Source organism: Peromyscus leucopus, chromosome 3, assembly GCF_004664715.2.
Source record: "Peromyscus leucopus breed LL Stock chromosome 3, UCI_PerLeu_2.1, whole genome shotgun sequence".
Lineage (NCBI taxonomy): Eukaryota > Metazoa > Chordata > Mammalia > Rodentia > Cricetidae > Peromyscus > Peromyscus leucopus.
In genome coordinates this window covers 53,732,139-53,747,468 of record NC_051065.1, presented here as the reverse complement: position 1 = coordinate 53,747,468, position 15,330 = coordinate 53,732,139, and the positions used below count along the sequence as shown (strand labels likewise).

Genomic DNA, 15,330 nt, shown 5'->3' with positions numbered 1-15,330 from the left:
CCTGGATGAGGAAATGCTACCACAGAAGCCAGCAGGAGCACGAGGGCCCCAAACCTGCTCCGTAACCCGTGTTCACCATCTCCAGCTGACGTCGGCTTCTTGTGCCTTTCTTCCCTGTCTAGATGACGGGTTTCACAAAAGCCCGTTTCCCTCAGGCAGAGCGCCTTTTCACTTTCCTTCATTGGGAGGAAGCCCACCCAAGTAAAATGTGACATCCAGGGGGTTTTGCCCTAGCAGAAAGCCCTGGCTGCAGCAACGCTAGCCCAGAAAACTTGTAAACTGTTAAAAATCCCTGGGTATAACCTGGCCAGACTGCTCAGTCTCCAGAGGCAAGGTCCTGACACCCTGTTTAAGCTTACCATGTCACCAGAGTGTGGCCAGGGTGTGACCCCCCACCCTAACAACCCTAACACTAAGTGGTAAAGTGCTAGGGTGCGGGTCCTCATTTTGATCACAGCTCACCAGTCTGTGCTTGGGTCCTCAGGGAGGGCAGGCTGGAGTGGGACAAAAGGCGTCTATTGTTCACAGAACAAGAACAAAATAAAACATCACCAAATTCACAAAAGCAATTTTTATTTGAGGCAAAGGGAAGTGTGACCCAAAGGACTACAGTTCTAAGCACTAAAAACTTAACCGTTAGTGGCACTACTTGAACTACAAATCTTGCTTCTCTTTGGTTGGAAAGGTACTGTGTTAAATGTTCCCCAGGTGGGTAAGAAGAAAGGCCAAGAAAGGCTGAAGAAGATCCCTCAGCTACTGACACTGCTCTCCAGAGACCCCCGTGGTCTGATGGGCAAGGCTCCACCATTGCGGAGGGACACAGGCCACACGACACCTCTCAGGACAGATGAAGCAAGAAGAACAGGCGCGAGTCACTTGGGGTACAGCAGGCATCCACAGCTTCAGACTTCCGCATGGAAGGGGTAATCCTTGTGTTTAGCACAGCTGTCAGGAAGGAACACACGGACACTCAAAAACTGCCTTCCCTTACTTGTCGACTGTTCGTGTGCGGGTGTGCATACTACAGGCCATGTGGGAGGTCAAAGGACAACTTGTATGAGTCAGTTCTCTCCTTCTACCATTTCGGTCCTGGGCATATAACTGTTCATGAGGATTGGTTCCAAATGCCTTAATAAACCCAACTATCTTGTCAGCTCTCAAGGAAAAGATTTTGACTGTAGTAAGTCACCACATAGAGAAATGATGTCTCATCTTGAGCTAAGCCTCAGAGGTAACAAGCCAGTCCTAAGAGTCTTCTGATCACACACACAGTGAGAGAGCTACTCAGCCTCTGGGCTCCTCTTGTCTCGGAATGTCATTGAACTGGCATGCCTGTGACAGACTGCACCAGCACTAGGCCTGGGGCACACTGGGCAGCAAGTCCTGACTCTTGCCTCCTAGTAACTCGGACTAGCTGGCAGGATCATCTAACATCATATCATTTTCCTGTTGTTTTTAAAGACAGGGCTTGGTGTAGTCAGGCTGGCCTCAAACACTAATAGCCGAGGATGACCTTGAACTTCACATCTTTCTGCCTCCAACTCCCAAGTGCTGGGATTACAGGCATGTGACACACACACACACACCCCTCACCTGATCACCCTGAACACAGGACAAAAAGAGCATCGATAATGAGGCAACAGAAGGGTTTAAAAGCTGTAGAAAGCTGAATCCCAAAGGGCAACTTAAACAGCTGCTGCTCCCAGGAGAGAGGAGAGGACACTTCCTTGTCGTCTGGAGCAAAATGATTTGCTGCAGGAATCAGGGGAGGGGCTGGCCTGCAGCCGAGGCTACAGTAGGGCCAGTGGCTTATACTAGGAAGAAAATGACACGAACACTGGAAGAACTGGACAGTCAGGGTGTCAAAGTCCAAACACACGCACATACACAATTGCATACACATGGAAAAATGAAAAACCCAGTAAGTTCTGCAATGAGAATCAGAGACGAGAGCATGAAGTCCCAAGTGGCTCCTGCTCTCTGGAGTTGGGAGGGCAGGAGGGTAAACCAAATGTAAAGAAAGGTTGTTATGTTACTCCTCAGAAGATGCATGTAGTTGTTGTTATGTCTCAAGTGGTCCTTCCCTTCTGGAACTTCTAAGTCAGTGGTTCTCAACCTTCCCAATGCTGCGACCTTTAATACAGCTCCTCATTGCTACTTCATTACTGTCATTTTGCTGTTATAAATCATAATGTAAGTACCTAACATGCAGGATATCTGATGTGACTCTGTGAAAGGGTCGTTTGACCCACAGGTTGAGAACCACTATGCTAAGCAAAAGGGCATTGTCCACTTCATTTCTTCCCATCCGCTCTCACATGCAGTTCTTCTGTGATAAGCACCAGAGGTCAAGGGTGAGCCAGGCCTGGGCATGTTACTCTCACTGAACACTCGACCATTCACAAGCTCTCCTGACCCACCCGCCTTTCTCTTCGTCCTGATGAGTCAGCAGCAGGACAGGCTCAGGGAACAGTGTGTGTCCATGGGGCTGGCATGTGACAGTTAGGAAAAGCTTACTGGGAGGTCTGAGCACCTTAGAGCCAGCCTCTTCCTCCCCCTGCCACCCAAATCCATGACCACTCACTATTGCTAATGCACAGCTGTTTCTAGAACAGCCCTGAAAGGTGCAAGGGAGGGAAGCAGATACGAAGGGTCAGTTAGAAAGCACATGGTTTGTCCATGCCCAAACCTTCAACGTAAACATCAGCAGTGGCAGGGGAAACGCAAGACTGAGTGACTACTACAGGTTCTAAGAACGGAACGGATGCCACAGGCAAGTGATTCACTGCTCTCTTGCCCATCAGATCCAAAACAAAACAACAACAAAATGATTTTCACATTAAGAGGTTAAGTGTCATTAATATAAAATTAGGAAGGGTCCTGGTTGGGACTCCTGGGCTGGCTGTTTACGGTCTACTTAGAACCTGAGGCCCCTGTGACAGTAACATGCAAATAGGCAATCTCAGCCTGAATCACAGACGTGACTGCCTTAGGCACACGTGATGGTAGAGGATGCAGCCACTGTGTAAACCCTGAGCTATGCAGACAGCAAGAGTGTGAGTCAGAATTAAGGCTAGCATTAGAGCCACCAGGGATACAGAGGTTACTTGTTTTTTTGTTTTTTTTTTAAGATTTATTTATTTTATGTATATGAGTGCTCTATCTGCATGTATGACTTTATGCCAGAGGAGGGCATCAGATCCCACTACAGACGGTTGTGAGCCACCATGTAGTTGCTGGGAATTGAACTCAGGACCTCTGGAAAAGCAGCCAGTGTTCTTTTTGTTGTTGTTTTCGAGAGAGTGTTTCTCTATGTAGTTTTGGTGCCTGTCCTGGATCTCGCTCTGTAGACCAGGCTAGCCTTAAATTCAGAGATCCACCTGGCTCTGCCTCCAGAGTGCTGGGATTAAAGGCGTGCGCCACTGCCACCTGGCAAGCCAGTGCTCTTAACCGCTGAGCCACCTCTCCAGTCCCCCAGAGATTAGAAGTAAACATGTTCCCAGGGACTTGGAGTCCAAACCCCATTTCAGAGGGAAGGTAAGAAACCAGCAAAGGTAAAGTGGAAGGGTCCCTAGTGACTGAGTGGCATTCTTGAGTCATGGGGCTATTTGGTGTCACAACCAGGGCTATCCTGAGAACAGCAACAGTCTTCCTACCAAACTATTAGGGCCATTAAGTCAATGAAGTCACATCAAACTATCCTAGGAAAGTGGGCACCAGATGAGCCCCTGAGGTCATCTGAGTTCAGAAGAGCAACTGAAATGTCAAGGTTGGGCCAGCTGTGTTCTAGGCCGGAGGAAGAGACTGGACAGGGTGTTTGGCGGCTCTCCTCCCCTGGCTTCCTGCGGTGCGACCTGCTCTGCAAGGATCAGAAGACGAGGTCTGTGTGACAGCAGGGTGGGCTGCTAGGAGCCCCTGGGGCCTGAAGAGAAGCCTCTCACTCTACAACATTGGTGACATTGAACAGGCAGCACCCTGACTCACTCACCTCATCAAGGCACACACCCTCCAGTTCCTGTTGTAGCTCAGTAGAGTGGTCATATCCTCCTTGCTCAGCTCGAAGTCAAAGACCTTACACACAAACAAGAAAGGGAAAAGAGCAATGAGAGCAGACAATACCGTGAAGTTCAGATGGCTCCCACTGCCCGGAGTGCAGAGGGCACGACAGGAAATGGACCTTCAACAAGACTATTAAATACTCTCCACAAGATGCACACACTTCCGGCTCTATCTGAAAAGGCCTTTCCCTTCCAGAATTTCCACGCACACTAAGGCGTTCCACTGTGATAAGCACCAGGGGAAATTTTAATGAGTCGCCCGTCTGCTTCCATTCACCATGAAGCAGAGGAAGGTGTTTCAACAGCTGGAATACTCAGTATTCTGTGACGTGCTATGTGAGATGAAACAAAGTCGTCAGGCTGTCTAGAGGCACCAGCAATGCATTCCAGCTGGGGCACTGAAGGGTAGATAATGCCCTGTGGAGCTAGTGTGTGAGATGGCCTAAGAAAATAGCTAAGGTTTTCACAGTCAGAGCAAGAAAGGCAGATTGGGATAATGGCATCACTTCCATGAAGACAAAAGAATACAGGAATATGTAATAGGCCCCCAGACCTTAGCACAACTGACTCCATGAAGGAAGTACCATTCAGGACATAAAACTCAGCATGTAGACAGCACCACCAGCCAAAACAAAGTCTAATGCATCAAAGTCCGTAGTTCTGGAAAAGTCTCTAAATGTACTAACCTTGTTTTCTGCCTTCTGCAGATCTGCTTCCTGACAACTGTTCCTGTAACTAAAGTGTGTCAACCTAGGGTGTGGTTTTGTGCTTAAAAACTCACCCTGAGAAAGGGATGGGGCTACACTGGGATTCTGAACACTTAGTGTAGTTGTGGCTAATGAAGACTTTCTTTTTGCTTAACCCCATGTCCAAGTAGCCTTCTCTGGCAGATACCCCACAATAGAATACAGAGAAGAATTTAGGGTGTAAGGCAGGCATGTAGACAATTAGGCCAGAAGGCCGTTGGCAGCACTGGGGCTTGGAAATGGACCCACACCCAGACAACCCATTCCACTTGGCTCCTGATCAGAGTGTGCAGGACAAGAGTCTGCTACATACTCTTGTGATTACAGCCAGGTAAAAATATGCAAAGAATGCACAGGAAGATGGAAAAAACAAAGACACCAGGCTAATATTTTGAGATTTGTCATCTACCTTTTCTTTTCTAATACTTCAGAAATGAAATACGAGGTGAGTGGTTAACCTATCTGTAGCAGGACAAGGCCTTTCTTCGCACATCTTTCCACAGTAAGGGTCATGGTCATGGTCTAGGAGGAGGCATGACTAGTTGTTACGTCATCAGAACCACCTGACCATGGCCTATGGATAGGGCTGACTGCTGAAGAGCTACACTTCTTGGTGCTGCCACACTTTGAACCAGACCTCAGCAGAGCGTCCTTCTGCTTAGAGAGCACAGAGGCTGGTGGGACCCCAGGACTGTCCTGGAATAGCTCTTCTCCCAGCTAGCCCTCTCACCTGGTAGCCTGAGCTGCTGGGGTGGTGGGGGCGAGGGAGGGTGATGCTGGTAGATTCTGAATGCCCACACGCCTGGTGCCCAGACATTCCCAAGCCCTGCTCATGACTCCTTAGGCACCTCACAGAGTCAGTGGGTCAGCATGTATCCTAGAAGGCCCTAGCAGTCCACGGACTCACCACTAGCATAGCAACGTTCCCAAGCACTTACCGTGGAACCTGGCACTAGGAAGTGTTGTGTGTGCATCAAGACCTTGAGCTCACAACAGCTCTCAAAATGGGTATTACATGTGAGTTCAGTCTGTCACATAGCTGGGGAAGGAAGAGGAACCGGAGGCCCCCAGCCCACATACCATGGAGGGAAGCCAAGTCTGCCAGCTGGCATCTTACCTTCAAGTTCTCAGTAATTCGTGCTGGTGTCACAGACTTGGGGATCACCACCAAGTTCCTCTGTATGGGGAACCGAATCAGCACCTGTGGGCCCAGAGGTGCCGAGTGCGTACACATGCCAGGCACCGTGTCATCACCTCAGTCACAACTGCACAGGCAGAGGTTCAGAGACATCTAGTGATGCCCACCAGTCCTGCTCTATCGATGGCTCCAGGCATATCACAAAGCCAAAGTACCTCACTGCCTGGGATTCACACTACCCACTCAAGAAAGAACATCTCCCACACTGCAGAGAGTAGGGGCTCTTCTATTTGTCCCGGGATGAACTTTCAAACATTAGTAAATGCTGTGTCAATGTCTAAAGACAGCAAGGCAGAAACTATTATTCCAAGACTACATGGAAATTAATCCATTCAAACCCAGATCTGTGTCCTTAATATTGCATTCTAGGAATACAAACCACACTTCCAGAGAGCGCTTCATGGGCTCTGCTCTCTCCACTCCTGACTAACAGGGACCACCGGGAGTGTAGTTCAGGCAACAGTCTCGAGTACCTGAAGTAGCCATACCTGGGCTGTAGTTTTATTGTACTTGGATGCAATTGCCTTAATCCGGGGATCCTCCAGGAGAGAAGGGTCTTCTGGCTTGGCCCTGGAACAGAGAGACTATGAGATCAATATTCTTAACTGCCACTCAAGGCAGCTGGCCACACTAGGCCTGACCCTCCCTTTGACTTCTGGGTGGTTGACAGGCTCCTGGACTGAGCCTTTGTACAAGCCTTTGTACAAGACTGTTCATCAACCTCCCAGAGAAGGTCTGCACGGCAGCACAGAGGCATTCCTGTGACATTCAATCATTGCTTTCAGTCATTTCTAATTTCCAACAGCAACCCCATGGAAGCTCACCAGGGCCTGTCAGGAGAGCCAAGAGGACTGTACGCAGTCACCACGATGCCTTTGGAGTGGCAGTACTCAATCAGCTTCTCCTGAGTTAGGTACGGGTGGCACTCAATCTGCAACACAAGCAGGAAGGTTGACTGTGGCAGTGGACCTAGTTAATGTGATGTGGTCAAGTCCCTTCTCTCCTGAAACAGAAATGCCTGCCTGCCAGATAAGCTGTAACAACTCTGCACATTTCCCAGCTGGTGGCCTTCACATTAAGAATAATGATTTTATTATCAATGCTCTATGGCCATAAACCTTTAAGGCGTTCTCTGGCCTTGGCCACTTACCAACTGATAGAAGCTGGCAGATCTCGCTAGCTGCCCACTGCTCACGTCAGAAGCCACATCTTTGCTGGCTAGCCTTAAGTCCTATCCCTGCAAAGCTCCCACTCCCAGATGTGCCTGTCTGTCACGATAAATGAGAACTCAGGATTCCCTGGGTGATGTGGACCACAGGTAAAAGCCAGGACTGGCTGATAAAACAGCACAGCAGCATCCTCTGGGGGAGGCTCACCTGGTTAACTGCAGGCTTATATTTTAAGCCAGGTTTGTTTAAGATCCTCTCAATCTGGAGAGGGTTGAAGTTGGAGACACCAATCGATCTCACCAAACCTTCATCCACCAGCTGCTCCATGGCCTAGAAAGAAAAGAGATCTATCTGGGTGCCAAATGAATCCCAAAAGAACAGGGACTAGAACCAAGTTTGTGTCCAGAAGCTTAAAAGACTATGTCCTCCCTATGCACAGTCAGCTTTCAGAAGCTGAGAGAAGGCCATGAAAGCCGGACTGCCTTTCCGGAGACTAGACAGATAACCATGGAGACAGGATGATTTACACACGGTGAGAGGCGGCAGAGCAGACTGCTCAAATCAGACCGCTCCCATCTGCCTCACATGCAGGAACAAGACACCAGCAATAAATAAGGAAGGGTCCCAGCCAGAGTCATCTTACCGTCCACGTGTCCACAAAATCGGTGTCACTGGGAATCACATTTCCTGATGCATCCAGTGGGAAATAATCAGGCCCAGGCTGTCATTAACAATAAAAACACATATGCAAAGTGATCACTAACAGTTCTTCACAGAGCCATCTTCACCTTCAGCATTACAAACACTGTGGAAGATGGGAGAGGCGGATCTGGCAGCCAGGATGGAAAGGACACCAGACAGTGACCCCAGTGGAGGTCCCTGTCATGACTGGAGCGCTGAGGCTGTCAGATGGAGTCGGACATGCTCAAGTCTGAGACTAATCCTGCCACGGGGAAGAGATGTAGACAGGGAAGGTACTCAAGGCTGGGAAACTCAGGGGCCCATGTCTCAGCTAGCTCTCAGGCCTCTAAAACTATCATCCTGCCCAGGCCTTGCTTGCTTGTCATTAAAAGAACAAAAACAAAACAACAACAACAACAAAAAAAAACCAAAGAGTGAAAATCAAGTCCCTCAGGCCCTAGGAGATCACAGTGAGCTAAAATAGAGCTGAAGGATAAAACCCATAACCTTTCAATCTGGGTAACCATGCAGAAAAACAAGCCAGGGGCTAGAGGCAGAAAATGTAGTGATTCTGAGAACCAGGCTGTGAATGTGTATATTTACACAAATGAGAACGACATGCAATAAGGTGTAAACTCCTATGTATGAGCATTGTGTGCACATGCCTGGAGGAGGAAGGGCAGTGGAGGCTGACTGCACCCGCAGCTGTGTGCAACAGGAACAACAGTAGCCACATCAGCCAGTCATCACCAGTTTTCAATTCTGGAAGCACCAAGTGAGAACAGTGCTGCTCCCCAAACTGCAAAGGGTGCATGTGAGTCACAGGTGGTTCAGATGGTGTAGGAAAGGCACGAGGCTGGTTTCTAATACATTATGGGTGGTGATCCTGATGCTGGTCCGAGGCCCACACCTCTAGGAGCGGAGGCAGGAAGAGTCAAGCACCGATCACGTGCTGACAAGGAAGCTAAGGCCCTGCCCTTACCTTGAAGCCTGTTGGCCAGTGAATAAGGTAGAGGTCCAGGTAGTCCAGCTGCAGGTCGCTGAGCGTCTTCTGGCAGGCTCCTTTCACCATGCTCTTGTCGTGGAACGTGCACCACAGCTGGACCAGCAAAGGTACATCTTAGCCCTGCCACGCAAATGCCTCTTCCCGGCTGGGAGCCACGCAGCTCCAAGGCAGAGGACACACTCCTCTCCATGACACCAGCAGTGGCTGGAGAGTTCCTAGTTCATACTGTGGACCCCAACTTTCCAAAGGCAAGTGGGACGGTCAGGTCCAGGGCACCTCACAAAAACCAAACAAGGCATAACTACAGAACTGAAGGTGCTAACCACATGCTCAGGGTCTACTTCCCTGCCAAGCTGGTTCACACGGAGCCAGCCTCACCCTCCAATCTAAGCTCCTTTGTGTGCCCACAGCCTCCGGCTAAAAATATAGGCCAGCAGTGAAACCCTGTCTGTAAAGGGGAACTAAGTCCTGTCCCTGAAGAAACTCCTTAAAAAGGAAGAGTCAACCCCCAAGCAATCTAGTCAACCCCCAAGCAATCTAATCAGCACAGGGCTCTCCACAGGTCTAACAGAGAGATATATAGGCGGAAGACAAAGACCAAGTCCCCCTGGAGGGCTTGAGCTGGACCTGGAAGAATTACCTACCGAGAGCTAACTGCCATCAGGGTAAGTGTGGACCTGACTGGCATCTAGGTCCCCCTGGTGGAATCGGACCCCAGGATCCTGACGGGTCGGTACCTTGCTGACGATGAAGAGCTCCTGGCGTTTCACCACCTGCTCCTTGAGCTTCTCCTGGAGGGCCACTCCCACCTCCTTCTCATTCTGGTACACCTGGGCGCAGTCAATGTGGCGGTACCCAAAGTCAATGGCAACCTTCACGGCCTCAGTCACCTGGCCAGGAGGGGACTGGAAAGGAAGGAATAAAAACCATGAGATTAAAAACAAAACAAAATGGGGCAGAGTCTGCAATAGGCCAACGAAAAGCAGTGGAGCAGTGGTCCTGGATCAGGCTCTGATTCAGCCATCACACATTCATGTGGTAGCACTCCAGTCAGCTCCCAGGCAGGAGGCCCAAGGTGTAATGGCTCATTACTTCACCTTAGCACAGCCTGACAGCCACTTGCTAGCAGCACAGGTTGCTGGAAGCCTGGGACATAGGTGTGATCCCATCCCTCTGGGGGCAGAGGCCAGCCTGGACTAGACAATGAGGCCATGTCTTAAAAGCAATCCCCCACTAGCTGAAATCACAGGTAATGCAGGACACCATTGGACTGAAATAGTTAGGTATTTATCATACAGCAAGATCTCAACTGCTGACACTCGGTGGATGAGAACCCAGCCTAGGAGGTGGACACAGAGATGGCCCTGCAGAGGTATTAGCAGACAGAAGTGAGTGGGAAGCCTGGCCAGTCAGCAGGACGAGCCTGCATGGCCCTGAACTTCACCAGCCCCCAGACTGCACAGCAATGTTCCTATCTCCTGGCTGCTCCTGTCTAGACTGGAGGGCTGAGCAAGACACTGTGTGGGGCACTACTGAATGAACACAGCACATTCCTTTTGGAGAGCTGGGGCAGAGCAGGAGCAAATGAAAGGAAAACTCCCTAGGGCCACCAGCAGCTGCCAACATCTATTTTGTCTGGAGCCTTGCGAACAAAACAGTCTGGGGAAAACATGGAACGCCAGAACAAGTCCATCCCCAGCACCTGCTGGCAGTGGGACCTGCTCCTCACCCAGCAGAGAAGGAATCTGCCTGCTGGAGGGGCCATGCCATTCCCCTTTACCCTGCTGGGCAGCCTCTTGTTTCCCTGGAGGATGACCTAATAGTACACCCGTGGCTTCTCTCCACCCTTCCGTGGGTGGCTGAAGGAACTATCTCAGCATATGCAGAAGGCTCCCCCGCCACGGGCTCTCGGGGGGCACCCAGACATAGCCATGGCTGATATTAGCTGTGAGGGGAAAGCACATCCCTGCCTGAGGAAGCCAATGTAAGAGGGGCCGGGTGAGTTGGGGCTCTGCCTCATGGCACATGTTGAACTTTTACCAGGAATTATGGCACTTTCGCTGCCTCTTCTCTTAAAGCCCCCGCCCCCACTTGCCTGGTAGTGAGCCTGCCTGGGGCTTGGCAGCACCTGGCTTTGGATAGAGTGCTGGGCACAAGGCCCAGGATGGGCAAAGCCAAACAACAATTGCTACGGCCACTCATGCACAAACAGGAACACACTTGAGCCAGGCTATGAGACTCCATCTCTGGACCTGCACTCACCTGCTAAGGGCCCTCCTCAGCTAGAGCCCTTTGCTGGGAGAATGCAGGCTTGCAACTCCTTGAAAGAATGGGGCCGAGAGTGACTGAATCCTGGTGACCTTAATTTCTAACTCCAAATGGAGTTCCAAGTGTGAATCCAGTGGCTGTCATGGGTATCGTCAATGAGACCCCACCCCAACAAAACTTTTGTGCTTGTTATCTGCTTATGGTTAACTTGACTGTTCTGTTCCTCAGAGCTAGAGTGCAGACAACACTAATCAAGGTTGCCAGACAACTAGACCAAACTAAAATCCACAGAAAAATCTGTGTGATGTTTTCATGGGAAGACAAAGACAGATAAAAGCTAGACAGGCAAGAGGTCAAGGAGAAAGCCTGCTTCCAGAGGTGTCCTTCCCTACACACAGAACCCTGGTGGCTTAGTAAGCAGACTTCAATCTGCCACATCCACAAGCCTCTGACAGAAACCCACGGAATGATCACAATGTGCCACCTTCCATGCCCTACCCACAGTCACCACAAAGAGCACTTTCCACTGTCGTCTCAGAAACCAGCCTCACTTGTTTTGAGGGGGTAAGTTCATCTGACAGCTCAGTAATCTACACAGTAATTCCAAGAGATAAAGTCTGACCCTCAAGAACGACCCCTCCCCCAGCCTTACCATGCTGAAAGCCCTAACCTGGTTCAGCAACACTAATAAAATGTGCTCTACTGTAACAAGTCAATAAACCTGTCCTGATTTTAAGACACGGCTCCACCCAATAGATGTGAGTCCAGGACTGGCCCTACAGGCAGGATTCATTTGATGGCTTTTGATCTTGAAGATGGAGAGGTTAAGGTGTGTAGCCTGATCACTGGCAGGCAACCAGGAAACCAAACTCCTATTTCAATGGCCACAGCTCTTCCTCCTGGCCCCAGAACGGTCACTGGAAGCTTGTTTTAACTCAGCAAGTGGCAGGAAGACTATTGCACATTTTTCTTCTAGGGGCAAGTACTACCCCAAAGAGGCAAAAATTAGACTTGAAAAGAAAACCTGTCACAGCTTAAGAATGGCAGGGCTACAGGGCATGTGCACATATACAGCAGTTTCACCTGAGATACCAAGATCTGGTTGGGGTGCAATTAGGCCAAAAGAATCTCAAAAGACTCCTGGCTGGGAGGCACAGGGGACATTAACTGGAAAAAGACTGAGAACACAGTTGTCCCTCCATTCCTGGACGCAGTCCTAGTCTACATGTGGAAGAAACAATGGCCATGTCCTTACAAAGATTTTCAAATAGGTCAAAACATCAGTACAGGATGCTGGTCTGTATCATGGTTAGCTCTGTCTTACAGGCCTCCTGGCCATATGGGTGTATTTACTGTCCAGAGCAAAGGCAAGCCAGCCAGGAAGAAACTCCTCTGAAGTAAGAATGTCTCCCAACTGCCTGAAATCCTCACCTCTGAGGAGAAGGGGGGCGGCGGGGGGGGGGGGGTAATGAAGGCTCTAGAGGAAAGAGTGGATCATAGACTACCAGAGTCCTGCTGCTAGTCTGCTGGGTACCACAGAGCCACTGACATGATTTCATGAGAACAAGAAACTGCATCCATGTGCCCTCTCCTGTGACCGTCACAATGATTATACTGTTCATCATCTATGAAGGAACATGCACACATATGCAAGGGAAAACATTACGTTAATATTCTTTTTTTTAAAGAGGGAAATTTACAAGTCTCTACTGACCCCATCTCTTTCATTTCTACCCTTTTCCCCCTTCTATACCAACCTCACCTGGCCCCCAAAAACACAAGTGGACATTTTCTCTACATAGTTTCCTTAATAGTGGATTTGTTCACCTTAATCTAACACATGATTTCTAGATCCTTTATACCAGCCAGTCGCTGTGGGATGGGACAGAAATAGCTGACCGAGAAGAGGCTAGAATGATCTAACCATACAAATGTGTGTTATTTTAAACGAACACCCAGCTCTCCGGGGCTGCTGCATGCTCTCCAGCAACTGACTTGTGAACTTTAACTCCTGTTGTGTTTGAGAATTGATCTCCAAATGCTGGCCTGTGAAATGATTTTCTAAAGTTATGACCACGGTTTTTGGAGAAATGGGATAGCATTGAAGTATCAAAACTCTACCCATATTGTGGGTCGCGTCTTACTTCCAAAACTTCTACTGTAGTTACGTGTGCCTATACGTGTTGTGTTCTGTAGCTGTGCTCACTACAGCAGGGAGACCATCTTCCTCATCATTCCAATGCACGAAGTTCAACCTGGTATACGGCTGTAATTCAATTACACCTTTACAGACCCCAACCGCCCTCTGGAAACACAAGCTGCATATGCTGATCTACTGGCCTAGAAACACGCTCAGAGAAAGACAAGTCTATACTCTGCTTCTTATTCACCATATACATTATCCATTTTAACTTGGTACAAAAGGACTCTGTCCTGCTTCAAACTATTAGCGCTCAAGTCTGCCCATTTTTCTCTTTCCCTCACTGTGTCTAAGTGCTTACTATCCAGGTCCATATTCAAAGTTCCTTTAAAATCCCAGCGGTGGGATGTAACATATACCTACAACTACCCTGTAAGTAGCTTAAGAACTAGGTTTTTCCTCTGTTCCAGTAATGCCACCAAAACTGGTTCCTCGGCTGCCAGATAATCAAATCAGTTACTGCTTTTAGTGTTGAATTATCTGTTCTCTCCTCTCCCGCTCCCCGCCCACCCCCCCACCCCCCGAATCTCACTCTGATGTATCAGGCCCTCTTCTCAACCCTGCTGGGATGTGTTGAGGTTTTGGAGGTGTCCCACCTGGATCCCTCTTCTTTAACAGTGGGTGGTACCCAGCAATGCGGAAGCCAGATTAATTCTCTGAGGAGTTCCGCACTCGTTAGGAGCTGTGCCCAGAGCCTTAGGGGGCAGAGAAAGAGGCGAGTTCCTGGCAAACTCTCGCCTCCTAATTTAATCATCTCAGGCCCATTGGCCCAACTGGCTCATTCCCGAGAGGGCAACATCCGGGCCAAGTGGGGACAACCTACACGTGAGGCTGGGGCGCCACGGGTGCCTGGTGGCAAAGCTTGGGACTCAGCTTCCGCCCCTCTCGCCGGGTACCCGTGGGTGTGTCTCCACCTGGGGCGCCCATGCCGACTCTAGCCCCGAGCCCGACAGGCGGGGCCCCGCCCCGATGCGCACCACAGGCCCCGCACTCGAGCCCCACTCGACATAGGCCGTTCGGGGTCACCCAAGCGGGGGGCGGGCCGCGTCCCTCAGTGCTCCTACCTTCCAGGTGCCCAGGCCCAGGGTGGGCATCTTGGCGCCGCTGTTGAGCTCCAGATGGCAGGCCATGGCCGCTGCACGTCACACGCCCCGACCGACCCGCAACTGTGCGGCGCTGGCTCCGGCGCGCACCTTTAAATAGCCCCAACGGTCTGCAGAAAGGAGGCCTGCGATTGGTGCACGGCTGAGCGAAGGCGTCTTCTGATTGGTCACCGCCGCGGTCCATGAGGGGTCCGCGAGGATGCTTCTCCCGCGAGGTCCTAGCGGCACGGAATTCTCCAGCTGCTTGACCCGCGCCCCACGTGGCAGAGTGATTAACTGCTGTTGGAGCGCCAGAATGTGCATGTTCCGAAAATAACCCGCATCCTAGAGAGATAAAGAGACTGGGAAGAAATTTTGGTTTCGTTTTAGAGCCCAGAAGACGTTTAGAGTCCCAGGATGACACTTTTCTGGACTCCTACGCTTCTCGTTTTCAATCTGATGGAGCAGATAGGCTTCAGGTGTATTTGAGTGTGCTTTTTTCTTAGATTAAAATGCTTGTAACCGATTTTGCAGAATACCACGAAATTTCCGCTATCCTTTTGTATGGTTTTCTGCCACCACCGGTGTCTGGACATGGCTCAGTTTGGTTCAGCAAGCCTTGATACAAAACCCAGCAGCTGTTGATGTTATGAAACCCTCATAAACTTGATCCAGAACGCACAAATGATTCTGGAAAGTAAGACTGTTGAATTGGCAGGTTCCCGTTTAGCAAGTTGGCCAAACCAAACTGGGAGAAAAGTGAACGAGCAGAATCCCACAGAAGGAAAAGTTCACTCTCACAGTGCAATGATTCTGAATTAAGAGGCACTAAGTAAATTGACCAGTTGTATTGGGTAGAAAGACAGACTTTTCCTAAAATAATCTAGGTTGCCCCAAGAACTAAGGAGGCAATTTTGGTACT

The 15,330-nt window shown here is 49.9% G+C and overlaps 1 protein-coding gene across 1 annotated transcript; it reads right to left on the bottom strand.

Annotated features, from left to right (window-relative positions):
• Positions 1–556: 556 nt before the first annotated feature.
• On the bottom strand, positions 557–14,537 carry LOC114691039 (aldo-keto reductase family 1 member B1). Its single transcript, XM_028866151.2, has 10 exons — positions 14,391–14,537; positions 9,596–9,763; positions 8,835–8,951; positions 7,815–7,892; positions 7,379–7,501; positions 6,827–6,933; positions 6,491–6,572; positions 5,922–6,005; positions 3,989–4,071; positions 557–945 (listed from the first exon to the last, which is right to left on the bottom strand). The coding sequence occupies exons 1-10, from the start codon at positions 14,454–14,456 to the stop codon at positions 903–905; spliced, it is 951 nt and encodes a 316-aa protein (XP_028721984.1). The 5' UTR covers positions 14,457–14,537; the 3' UTR covers positions 557–902.
• Between the last annotated feature and the right edge of the window lie 793 nt (positions 14,538–15,330).